The 13,348-nt window shown below is 42.2% G+C and overlaps 1 protein-coding gene across 2 annotated transcripts in view; it reads left to right on the forward strand.

The window, feature by feature from the left end:
* Nucleotides 1-5,127: 5,127 nt before the first annotated feature.
* Nucleotides 5,128-13,348, forward strand: part of NDFIP2 (Nedd4 family interacting protein 2) — a 45,974-nt gene continuing 37,753 nt past the window's right edge. For both annotated transcript variants that reach the window (XM_054271435.1, XM_054271436.1), the window contains exon 1: nt 5,128-5,297. In XM_054271435.1, coding sequence (XP_054127410.1) covers nt 5,262-5,297 — 36 coding nt within the window. In that variant the 5' untranslated portion in view covers nt 5,128-5,261. The remainder of the gene's footprint in view (nt 5,298-13,348) is intronic.

The following is a 13,348-nucleotide window of genomic DNA, read 5'->3' on the forward strand; positions in this document are numbered from 1 at the left end:
TCACCTGTGTGAAACACCAGCAGCCTTTTCATTCATTCTTCATTCTCAGTGTGCCATATTATATGGAAATATGACTTTTAAGAAGAATCTGCTCTGAAAGACAAGCACACACTGCCTCACACTTTATTTATGGACCCTGTACCATTTCCTCTAGACTCATAGCTTACTGCATGAACTGGCTCAGCAATCATTTTGCAGTGGCATCTCATTATGCTTTTTCTTCTCCTTGCAAAACCATTGAGCTATACTGAAGAAGCTGTACTGCTGCTGACGTGAGCATTGGCTCCCTGAACTTGTCTGAAACTTATAAAAAGATGGTTTTCCTTCACTTCTGTGGTATCCTGCTTTAACTGTGCAGCGAAGTCAGCAAAGGTAATTGATGTAGGCTGCAAGGGAGACAACAGAGATGTAGGGATTTATCCATGCTACCAGCTTAGACAAAGTACAGCTGTGCAACACACAGCTGTGTGGAGCTCGTCAGAATACAGCTGAGCTAGGTCAGAACTGTCTCTGTGACTTAGCAGGAAATAGCTGCAGCAGTAAAGAGATCCATGCAGGCTGCAAAATCTGTCCCAGACCAAGGCAAATACTTGAGATATTTCCCAGCCTGAGCTCTGTGTTGCAGTAATGACTTTTAGACCTGGTTTAGACACACCTGCATGGTATTTGGACATATCCAAAGGCCAGGTTTGAAGGGCTGTACCCATGTATAAACACACTGAACACAGATGATGACAGTGCAATTAAAAATCTACATTGGGCTACAAAATCTTAAAAGTAACCCAGTGTTCCTGCTAGTGCTGGCTCTGGCATTGCCTATGTTGCCTAAAAAAAGGAGAAGAAAACATGAAGAAAACCAAGCCAAAGTCCTGCTGTTTCTTTCTAAGAAATTCAGTCCCAGTGGTTTGTTTAAGCCAACTTCCTGCTTAAAGTAACTATCTAACCCCATACAGGGATCACAAATTTTGTGCAGTTTACATAACCAGGAAAATAGAACTAAAACCAAAGAGCTTATAAAAGGAGCTTGAAAATACAGAGGAAAACAAATACAGTCAATAAATTCACAGCTTGCTTTAGGATCAGTCCATGAGTAAGTTAAGTACATTAATTTCATTAGATTTACATTTGGGAAAAAATATTTATTTCTCACTGACATTATCTGTATTAGACATTTAAAAACACATGCTAAAGGCATAAAACAAAGCTATAAAACATGAAATTTTATTTGTTTCCCAGGTTTTGGAAAGGCATGTACAGCTTTTATTCTTAAATTTTTAAATTATTTATATGGTACAGCAAGTAAACTACTATAGTAACTGCAATATTTACTTAAAATAGTACAAAATTATGTACTATAAGTGTAATATATATATTTGTATATAACCAATATAAGTATTTATTTATGTATCTTTATTAAGATAAAATTAACTTAGTTCTGAAACCTACCTACTCTGTAAGTTCCATAAGAAACCTTAAAAATTTGAATGAAGAAATGAAGATAAATACTGAAGAAGAAACTGGTGAATAAATGTAAAGATAAATACTGTGCCTTTTTATTTGCTGGCCATTGATTGAATAATGAAGGAAAAATACGATTAAAATTTCTAACAGTCCTTGCCTTTGTGCAGTTCAGACTTGTCTGAATTCAGATGCCATCCTTCAAGACAACTTTTCACAGAACTGGGCTTGCAAGAGCTGTTGTTACCAAGAATCTTTTCTTGGCTCATTTTCATGGTGGAACAAAGTTTAAACTATTGTAAGTTTGCTGACTAACAGCAATTAAGTTTTTTTTTCCTAAAAAAAACTGTCTGAAGCAATACTTCCTTTTAAATGTAAATTTGAAACTATTTTGATTACATGCTATTTAGAGCACTATTTCTATTTCTTTAAATACAGTTCTTTGACAGAAAAACAATATTTTAAGGATCCAAAATATAGTCCTAACCATTACTGTCATTGCAGGCCTGCTAAAGTTTAAGGAGGTCAAAACAAAAAAGTAAATTTTAAAACTAGCATTCAAGGGTTTTAGTCAATAGGACAGTCCACATGATTTGTTCATCTAAGTAATAAAGTCCTAGCACTTCTGAAAGACACATTTCCTACATTCAACATGTATTCTGTACAAGAGAGTACAGAAGAAATATGGACTTATGGCAGAGAGTCCAGCAAAGAGCCACAAGCGCGATGAATGGACTGGAACATCATTTCTGTGAAGAAGGTCTTTGAGACGTGGGGCCCTGCAGCCTGGAGCAGAAATGCCTCACGAGGGATCCCATCAATTTACACAAATACCTGAAGGGAACTGCTTAGCAGATGGAGCCAGGCTCTTCTCAGCAGTGCTCTGTGTCAAAACCAGCACAATGGGCCCACACAGAAACACTGGAGGCTCCCTCTGAACATCAGGAGTTTTTGTTACTGTGAGAGTGACTGAGCGCTGACAAGCTGTCACGAAGACTTGTGGAGACTCCATTCTCAGGGATATTCAAAAACCCTCTGGTCCTGGGCAGCCTGCTCCAGGTATCCCAGCTTGAGCAGATGGCCTCCAGAGGTCCCTTCCAACCCCAACCATTCCGTGGTTCTGTGATTTTAAGGAACCCTAGTGTTTGCCAATTTGTTTGCATTATAGATTAATATTATGCCATGGTAAAAAACCTCTGGAATCAGACAATTAAATGAAAATATACAGATAACACTTTTTTGAAAATACACAGATCTGAAAGAAATCCATGATCTGTTTTTATATTTTGATGTTCCAGAAAGAATGAGAATCAAAAGAAGTATATTTAAAGCCCAAATTGGTCACATGGCCTGCTTTTATAAGTCCCATAACGACACTTATATTCCTGAAGTAAAGGAAGTTTGGTCTCTGTATATAAGTTAGACCATCCATCCAAAATTTGTCCCTAAATATGAAATTCCCTCTCCACTCACAACTGTATTATCTCTTCTGAATCTGCTCCTGCCTCTGCTGACTCTTTTCCCAAGCACTATGGAATATTTTCCAAATTTCCTATTAAATGCACTTTTGTTCTCACCTATTGTCCTTTCTTCCCTTAAAAGACATAAATTGCACGAGTTCAAAACTGAAGGTTTCATCTTAATAAATGGGTTACTCAATTTTATTCCGGCATTTGCAGTGTCAAATTCCAGTTTCTAGGATTGTACGGCAGAGCTGAGACACAACACTTAAAAAGCCATGGAGATCAGGTGACAACTTCTTGAGCTGAGATGTCACATGCAGCACTTCAGAAAAGTTTGCTTTGGAGAAAATTGTTGCTAACGGCAGAGAAGATGTTAAACTAATTACACCAATGGTTCAATTTCCATGTCCTGTGAAATCTGGAAATATAATTGAGAGGGTTTGGAAACTGAAACACGCTGCAATACTCTGTACAAACTTTCTTAAACTCAAGATGACCTTTACTAATAACTGTTCCTTAAAGGACAGAATAATTAAACGTTTATTATGTATAATGAAGGAATAGGAGAAAATCCTGTTAGGAAAATAATATTAATTCATTTCTTACCTATAGAATCCCATCCATTTCTAACCAGCTTTGTTTCCTAACTGCTGATGCTTTTGGTGTGCAACACAGTTGTACAAGAAACAAAACAAATGCAACCAACAGAATAGGCCTGCACTTTCCAAACAGGTTTTTCTTTTCATTTGGATAGCTTTAGTAACTGCTGCGTTAGCCAGGTATGGGCTGCAAGCAAGGTCCCAGGCACACATACAACGTCTCACGCTTCCACCTCCTCCTCCCCTATAATCCTGCCTATCTTCACTCCCACCCCATCTAGAGACAGAGCTCCAACAATGGAGCTCGCTCCACTTCCCCGCCCTCCCACACGCACGCAGTGGCGCTTCACCCCGCTCCCCGGGGATGGCAGCCTGCACAGGGACACTCACCCTGCTGCTCAGGGATGGCAGCCTGCACAGGGACACTCACCCCGCTCCCCGGGGATGGCAGCCTGCACAGGGACACTCACCCCGCTGCTCAGGGATGGCAGCCTGCACAGGGACACTCACCCCGCTCCCCGGGGATGGCAGCCTGCACAGGGACACTCACCCCGCTCCCCGGGGATGGCAGCCTGCACAGGGACACTCACCCTGCTGTTCAGGTCAGCAGCCTGCACAGGGACACTCACCCCGCTCCCCGGGGATGGCAGCCTGCACAGGGACACTCACCCTGCTGTTCAGGTCAGCAGCCTACACAGGGACACTCACCCTGCTGCTCAGGGATGGCAGCCAGCTGCCGAAAGGTGCTGATGACCTGAGCTGCAGGATGAGGTCTGCATGCCGGCCATCAGTGACAGCCAGCTCTGCGAGGGCATTTGCCTTGCACATCGGCTATAGAGCAGCACTCGCGAACGCTCCTCTCCGCTGCAGCCGAGAGATGAATCTCCGGCTATTTGAAGTTGCTGCATGCCGCAGGTGCACATCTGGCGGTTCGGGAACCTAGAAATGAGCCAGCCACATCCCATATACCTTTATGGGCGCGGGCGTTTTTAACTGGTTTTACATCCAGGAGGTCATAAACATCTGTATATTTAATTTTAGGAGGAAGAGAGAGGAGGAAAATCACATTTCCTTGCCACAGAACGGTGCTTTGCCTTCACAAGAGCAGCAGGCAAACGGGCTCAGCATTCTTAATCACTTTAGGTAGATGCCAATTCAAAATCGCTGTCCCGGTCCCCAGTATGTCTTCCGTGCCATATTGTACTTCTTCTTGCCCCACGGTGATCAATAGCGATAAATACCCAGGCAAGGCCTGGGCTGGGCAAGTAACAGCCTCACTGCTGCCGAGCGAAGAGCGGCGAAAGATGAAGACCCGCTACCGGCAGCCGCGGTAGAAGCGCCCCGAGCTGAGCGCGGCCGGGGCAGCGGCCGAGGGCGGAGGGCACACTCGCCGAGCCCCGGGCCGAGCCAGCCCCCCGGGCCGAGCCAGCCCCCCGGGCCGAGCCAGCCCCCCGGGCCGAGCCAGCCCCCCGGGCCGAGCCAGCCCCCCGGGCCGAGCCAGCCCCCCGGGCCGAGCCAGCGCGGCTCCCGGCGGGGCGGGGCCTGGGCCGCTCCGCCGCCGCGGGGGCGGGCAGGGGGCGGCCGCAGCAGGGCAGGGCAGGGCCGGGCCGGGCGGCGGCGGCGCCGGGCGAGCGGGCGGGGGAAGGAAGGAAGGAAGAAGGGAAGGACGGACCGAGCGAGCGACGCGGCGCCAGGTCGGAGGAGCTGCGGCCGCGCCCGTGCGTGTCGGCGGGCGGCCAGGATGGATCACCACCAGCCCGTCAGCCGCTACCAAGTGGTGAGTGCGGCGTCTCCGGTGAGGCCCCGCTCGCCTCCCCCCGCCCCTCGGGCCGGCGCGGCGGGCACGGTGCGACCGGGGCGCCCTTCCCCCGCCCCCGCTTCTCGGCTCCTACGGGCGAGGGTCTGGCAGGGACCAGCACCGGGCCGGGGCCGAGCGCGGGCCGTCCCACGGAGGGGCTCTGACAGCCGGGCCTTGCTCGGGCGGCGGGGTCTGCCTCCCTCGGCCCCCGGCAGCCCCGGCCTCGGAGGAGGCGGCTGCCCGGCCTGCTCGGGAAGCTGCCTTTGCCCGCCTCCTTCTCCCCTCCCGCCGGCTCCGCGGCCGCCGGTCCCGGCCCAGGCTCGGCGGATTTTCCCGGGCGCCTCCCCCGGCCGGGAGCGGGTGGCGGCTCCCGGGAGAGCGCGGCCGGGGAGGAGCGGCCGGGGAGGAAGGGACACGGGTCCTTGTCTGTGCTCAGTACGTGCCGCGGAGCGAACCGCTGGAACCTTGAGGTTTCTAAAAGCCCGTAAAGGTCTGGCACGGGGATGGAGTGCAAGGCCTGTGTGAAGATTAGAGGGAGGGAGGGAAGTGTGAAATGCAGGAAGAAGACTGACCTTCAGTGTGTTTGTGTGTGTCTGTGTCTGTGTGTATGCACACGCACGAACAGGCTCTTCTCAAGAACGGTCTGCAGCTTTGTGGGTCACTGAGACCAGTTTTTCTTTTGTTCCTGAACTTAATCATGGAAGTAATCATTTACAATACAAAGATTTTCAACCTGCCCGAATTGATTGTCTTGTCTGTTTCTTGCAGTCATCAGTTTAATGTCATTTACATAAATCTTGCAGTCATTAGCTTAAGGTCAGTTATACTCAAAATATGTAAACTTTGCTGATTATTGGGTGTAAAAATGACTTAGGTGCAGTCATTCTCCTCAAAAGTTTAAATTTTATCCTTAAACTCCTTGTACTTAATAGCTTTGCTATGAATATAAAGATAAAGGAGTCTGAAATCTTTGTTACTCTCTATTCAAATTTCTGCTGCAGTCTTCTAGCTAAATTCTAAATTATTTATCTTAGTGTTTATGTTTTACAGCTTGAGTAGTGAAAAGAATGTCTGCAGAAGTAATCACACTTATGTCTGTCCATATGTAAATAGTGGTATTTATATTCAGATTGTTCCTAGGTTATGATTTAAGAAAAAATAATAGGAAACACTTTTATTGTATTTGGAATATTTATTTTGATATTCTTACAGCACTGTACATTTCTGTGTGCTTTTGGGCACTTAGATACAGGGATTGTCACAGAGGTGATGGACTCACCACACGCCCTGTGACGTATTCCTTTAGGGCGGTAGTTGGTCACCAGCTGCTTTTTTTCTGGCACTGTGCTTCCAAACTTGGAATCAGTAGAAGTCCTAAAGTCATTTCTTCTTCTCTGCAACAGAGAGGAAAAATGCTGGCAGAGCATTTTCTTGAGAGCCTACAAACACTATCTTCCTCGAGGCCTGAGGTAACCTGGGCATGTTTTAAAAGGCCTTGAAAGAGCATATGGTATTAGAGGTCAGACAGGTAGAAGGGAAACTTTAACTTAGTTACTCAAAGGAGTAAAAAAAAAAACCCAATACATGAAGAAATAATTTGTCTCTGTAATATTTTTATCTTATGCTTGTTAGGAGTTTCCAGTGATGGTGCCGATGCCCAGCTTTGGGTAAAAACTATTTGGTGTGGCCTTCCAGAAGGGCTTAGCTTAATGTTTGTCTGCATGAGTTGGCCTCCTCAGTTTGCTGTGTACATTAAATTGTGTAGTCATTTGTTATAAATCAGTCTGCTGTGCTGCAGAGTTTAAAATACAGCCTTACTGATTACTGCCCCATAGGAAGGAGCATATTGTTTTAGTTTCTTTGTTATATCTGACTACTGAAGACTGAGATTTTTGTAATGTTGTTTACTTACTGCTTTGGGTCAGAGAAAGGAAGGACCGAGGCAATTGCAGATATACTTAATTAGCAGCTGATTATTCAAGCATGTGATCTCAAGTGTTGTGATGTATTTGCTTACATAATGGCTATGATAGGTACTGAGCAATAGATTATTGCAGATTTTATGGTTGTGTCCTAGTTTTTAAAGACAAAATGTAGGGAAAAAAGATGACTTAATATGGATAATACCACATTTTATAAATGTTTTATGAATTTAGTTTTGTGAGCTCTGGCCAGTTCTGCTGTGTTCACTATTTTTTTATTTGTTTTGGGTTTTTTTTCTTTCTTCCATGATTAGTAATAAATACTTTTTGGCCCTGCTTGTACCTATTCTGCCTTTACTTCTAGCTAATCTGTTTGAGTCTATTCAGGGCAAGTTCTCTTCTAAATAGAAGGATTTCTAGGTGTGTTTTATTATCAAAAAGTTACTAACTTGTGTTTCCTGGCAGTAGCACTTCAGCGAAGTTGAAGGAGCTATCTTTCTCTTCTTATTTGTGGTTTCTTCAAGTTAGTTAAATTAAAAGACTTTAGATTGGCAGGCAGTTTAGTTTTGAGTTTTAGCACAAAAAGCCAGTTCTGTGACATTTTCTTATGAAACAGAAAATGTCTCATCATAAAGCTAGCCCTCCGCTTTTCGTATTTTTATCTCTGTTGGAAATAGCTCTAAAGCTTCATTCTGTATCTTGTTCTTCTTTGTGTGTCTGCATTTTATTTACCAAGCAGTTCAGAAGTGTTCAAACCGGGCAGCTGTTAAAGGTTGGTGGTTGGAATTGCAGCAAAGTGAGTGTTGTGAGCAAAGAGCAGGCAGAACGTCAGCATTACGTAACTCTGTGCCGCGGGCATGTGTGATTTGTATTGCTTTCTGGCTCTCCTGTTTTGTCTCTCTTCGTAGGGCAAAAAGACAAATAATTGATGGGTAAGAATTTGTCATGCTTCCCTGCAGGAGTATGACATTAGAAGTAAATTAGCCAACCTTTGTTGTCTTGCTTTACTTCCTTTTTTCTTTTCCTTAGTCACTTGAATGACTGCATTCCTGTTGATGAATGTGTCTTAAATTTTACATTTGACATTCCTTGCAGGTAAAAGTCAGTTACAGCTGTATCATTTACTTATTGTTATATTTTTTTCTATTTCTTTCCCTATTCTGCTCTTTGTTGGATAAGGCATCAAGTTTAGGAAAATTATATTAAAAATTCTTCAGTAATCATTCCCCTGATTGTTTTTACCTTCTAATTCTTTGTCATCTGTCCTTAATAGCATTACTATCTTGTCTGAAACGTTTGCTTCTAGTCCAGCCTGTTTGCAGAAAAAGTGATTGGAATGATGCTTTGTGATTCTGTACTGGAACAAAGAGGAGGAATTGCAGCTGTTTTCTGCAGCACGTAAAACTGAGAGAGCAGCTAGGCTTTAAAGCTCAAGGTTGCCTGTTTTACTTAGAAATGTGGCTTTCCAGCTAACTGAGTCATCAGGGAAGACTTCGTGTGCATGTGAGTGATTTAGGCACAGAAATTGTATTGAAGGCTGCAGGACTTACAAGCTGTACTGCTTATGAATTATAATAACCAGTCTTTCTTGATTAAAGTTTGGGGTCAGGTAGTCTTGAGTCTTTGACTTAGGGTTTAGTCAGAGCTAAACAAGTAAATGCTAAAATGGGAAGGTAACAAATCGATTTGGGTGGGGCGAAAGGCAGCTCTCCACAATGTCACTTCAGCTGTTACTGAACTTGCCATGCCACTGTAGCACTTGGTTTTGGTGGGATTTGTAAGTGATGGTTGAGGTAAGACTGATGGCAGCCTCCTGTTGTATGGCACTATGCAGGGGTAAAGAAATTCTGTTTTTTTAAAAGGGATCTTAGTCTTGTATAAGTTGTGTGTACTTATAGAAATGGGGCTAAGAGATGAAAATTTGTTCTGTAAACACTATAGCAAAAAACAATCTAAGATAAGGCTTTATTTTCTGTATCTGTTACCTCTATTGTTGCTGACTCTTTACTGTCCCAATGTTACTTAGTTAAAAACCTTGATCAAAGTCAAGTTGTCTTTGTAACTCTCATGAAAGTCAACCTACGCAGGAAATGTTAACAAAGAGGAATCTCTTCCTTCTGTCTCTTCCGGAGACCAAGCCTAATAGTGATTAGCAAATAAACTCCCAAATGGAGGTAATTCTATGGCTTTGATGGAAGACTGCTAGCTTATATCTGTATATCTACTGTGTTTTCTACAGTATTTATTGTCTTAGGAAAATTCTTATGTAATCGGTGTTACTGAACAGCTTAAGCTAGCTTAGGGAAATTCTGCTGCTTTCCACAGATATGGTGTGGTGTCATAACTGGAAGATAAAATTCTGCATCTGGAGCACTAAGTTGATAATACTGAAAAATACTGAGGAAAGATGCATTAACTGATAAGTGTTACAGTTGTTTCCTTGTGATAGTTGCACAGATATTTTTAGAGGTAGTAGCCTCAATCATAAGAGGATACAGTTTTTCATTGCACTGACTTTTTGCACGTGCAAATACCTAGATTAAACTTTTAATGGCTTAAAAAGCAAATGAGACTCTCCTGAAATGAAATAAATTATGCCTTCAGACAATGGTCTATCCTTGCATCTTAGTAGTTGTTTGGGCTGTAATATTAGCCATTTAAATTTTTAAAATTATTTTTGTAGCACTTACCTGTTAGAAATTTGTCTATTAAACAGTAGTTTCTCTCTTGAATGAACAGCTTTAATATTTTTGTAAACATTTTTTGCTATTTTTTACAGAAGATTCCTGCTACAAACAAGAAAGATTATAACTGTTGAAACATTCACAGATACAGTAGGGATGCAGTTAATACTTAAAGGACTACATTTTACTTTTTTTTCACTTTTTATTTGAATTTATAAGTACTTTCTCATTTTATATGGACAAGGAAATAAATTTCAAGTCTCTCAGTATGAGGCTTCTAAGTAAAGGTGCTGAGGTACTGAACAAATACAGTATTTTTTGTATACATTTAAAGCAGGGCTGTTTAACTGTGTTTTGCTGTTACTGTCTGATTTTTCAATCTCTTGGAGGGCCACAGACATATCACCCTGCTCTGCAGCTGATTCATAGGAGGAAGCCCTGGCTCACTGGTGCCCAGGGATATCAGTGGTTACAATAACTTTCTGGGTTTTTACGTGGGCAGTGACCTTTCATTTTGATGTGGGCATAGAATGACCTAAGCAATTTTGCACACAAATTGGCTTAGTTTCACAAGTTTTACCATACTGAGCAAAAAAAAAAAAAAAAAAAAAAAAAAAAGAGTAAAGGCAGCAAAGTGTACCTGGTTGCTCCACTCTGGTTTTTCACCAAAGGTCTTGGTAGGCCAGAGTCTAAGGTTGGATCTGTGCAAAGATAGCACAGGAGGAGAGGCTGGGAGCAGAACTGGCCTTTCTAGTGGCAGCGAGATCTTGGTGTGGCTGAGCCCATCTTGTGAAACTGGGGGATTTTTAGGTTCTTGGAAGATGAAGCCTGAAAAAAGAGGTACCTGATTTGTGCAGTGACATGAAGTCACATAATGCAAAAAGGCAGCTTCAGGCTGTGGTGTGCATGTCAAATCTAGTAAGTTTTCTAATCATATTAGAAAAGTTCAGTAACGTGAATAAAATTACTTCAAATAGCAGGGTTCTGAGCAGGAGTCAGCTGTGTTATGGCCAAACTAGATGTTCTTTCTGAGGTACTTGAAAAAGGAGAAGCTGTAAGCCTTCTCTCAGCTCATTTGTATCTGAAAAATGTAGTAGGGACCGCATCAGGATAACCTCAGAAATCAAGCACTGCATTAATACAAAATGTTCGTAGTAGTCTTCTAGATGGGGAAAATGAGTTAATTTTGACAAATGGCTAATTACAGGCATATTTTGAAATTTTCTTCCCTGTGACAGTGTGGACAAAACAAGGAAGATGTGGCAACCGGTAATGTTGTCACACCTAACTTTGTGAGACCTCAGTGTTCAACTTAGTCATAGATTCCAGTGTTTTCTGAAGTTTCATAGCCTCAATTCTCCCTCTAGATATCTAGCTATTTTGAAAAAGGGAATGAACATACACCAGTACACTCAAATCAGGGAAGCCATTTTCAAATGAAGAAAAGCAATCCTAAGAGATTGAGTAAAAAAAGAATGAAAAAAATTGGCAACTTATAAAGTTGGAGAGGCACTGCCAACTTTTCCTACTGAAACTGAACTACTGCAGAGCCAAGGCTGTGGGTTTGAGCTGCCTCAGCCTTGGGTCTCCCACTTCCTGGGCAAGTACTGTCACAAGTAGCTGATTTTAGTAAATTGGGCACCCCCTTCACCAGCTGTGTTTTTTAATGAGAATGACTAACTTTTTCTGGTTTGTGCTTAAGTCTTGTCAGGCACAGAGCATGTCTGATTTACAGTGAAAGTGAAAAATAAATTTCCATTCTAACATGTAACTCTTTATTCCACTTACAATACTTTGATATTGTTTCCATTATCGTAGGCTAAGATTAGCCTAAAACTGAGATTGTCTAACTTACTCCTCAACCACTCCATAGCCAAAACATTAGATATTGAGTCATGCCCCCCAGCCTCATCCGTGGTTGTGCCTCCAGCTGTGTTTGGAATGCACAGAACAATTTAAAAAAAGTCCTCTGATCTTTGAGTGGTGTAGATGAAATAATATCTTCAATAAGCTGTATATTGCTTTTTCTTTGTAAACCCCTCTTTATATTTCTTTAGTTATTAGGTGCTTGGCAACACCTTCTTACTTATAAAATGTGCATGTCTTGTAAAAAAATGAAGAAAAAGTTGGTCTCCCCACTATTGCAGCGCAACTTAACATATTCACCAACATGATTTGTCCATTTTAGCTTTGAGCGATATTTACCTCTTGAAAGTAATCTTATAAATGTTCACTGATTGTTCTTGTAGGGGAGGTCAGAGTCATGTCCTTGGTAAAGATGTATATGTCGCTTCAGCTATTGAACATACTTTTGCTTTTCCCTGATCAATCTGAAAAGATTATGTAGGAAAGGGCCTTGAGGAGAGGTTATTGAAAAGAGGGTACTTATAGTAGCAGTTCTTTCCTTTCTGCAGGAAAGAAGTTTAGGGTTCTTTTGAAGTGGTGCAGGCTGGTGGATAAACATTGCTTTGGCAATGGTTAGTTTAATTAATGCTTGTCATCTTTGAGGAATAAGTGATGCCTTTGGTAAAACATGAAACAATTGGATTTGGAGTCTTGGCCGATACTGAGGTCAATTGTCCATTTTGATCGTGGTACTTATGAATCAATTGTTGTATCTTGAAATTTACCAGAAACAGTCCTTAAGGTATTTTTCAAGAAATGTACCGAAGCATTAAGGCTCTTAATTGAATCTCCAGAGTTGTGGTCATAAAATTGACTTGCATCAAATACATGGAATAAATGGTTAGGAAAAAAGACTTGCACAAGCTGTTTGCTCCTTAAAATCTGTTCCAAATTCCAGAACAAGTGCATAATTCAAATAAAGGAGCTGGCCACTAAATCCCTGCAGTGCTGGGCCACAGCTGATGTTGAACACTGGGACAATGGCTTATGTTCCATTCTTGTGTGCCTCTTGTGTGCTTTGTTTTGTTTAGCTGCCTTATAATCAACCAACCTGCTGGAAAGTGCCTGCTTTCAGGTGTGTGCATTATCTTGCTGGCAATGGAGAGGTCCAGAGAATTGTCCTTTGTGCCACATATTTTGTTGGATTGCTTTGAAATGCTCAGTCAGCACTCTAACAGTAGTGTTGAAAAAATTCCTAACTACCTGTTGAGACCTAAACATGCTTTTTTTTTTTTTTAAAGGAAGGACCCTGAATGTTTATAAGTGTTGTGTGAGTTGTAAATCAAAATGAAAATATTTTCACAAGAACTTGTTCTTGAAATTCAGTGTGTTCAGCTGGTGTTGTGTATGTGTGTTTTTTAAGCTGTCGAAATTTGTCTGTATTATCTCTGTAAGTTGAGGAGCTCAACTACTCCATTTCTGTTACTAAGAAAATGGGTTCTACTCAAAAAGTCAAGCATGACTGACCTGCTAATAAGAATAGAGTTTGCTCTTATTGATTAATACTGTCCTCTGATTT

The sequence above is a fragment of the Melozone crissalis genome, unplaced genomic scaffold, assembly GCF_028551555.1.
Source record: "Melozone crissalis strain CALT ecotype California unplaced genomic scaffold, PUWL_Pcris_2 ptg000013l_1, whole genome shotgun sequence".
NCBI classification, from domain to species: domain Eukaryota; kingdom Metazoa; phylum Chordata; class Aves; order Passeriformes; family Passerellidae; genus Melozone; species Melozone crissalis.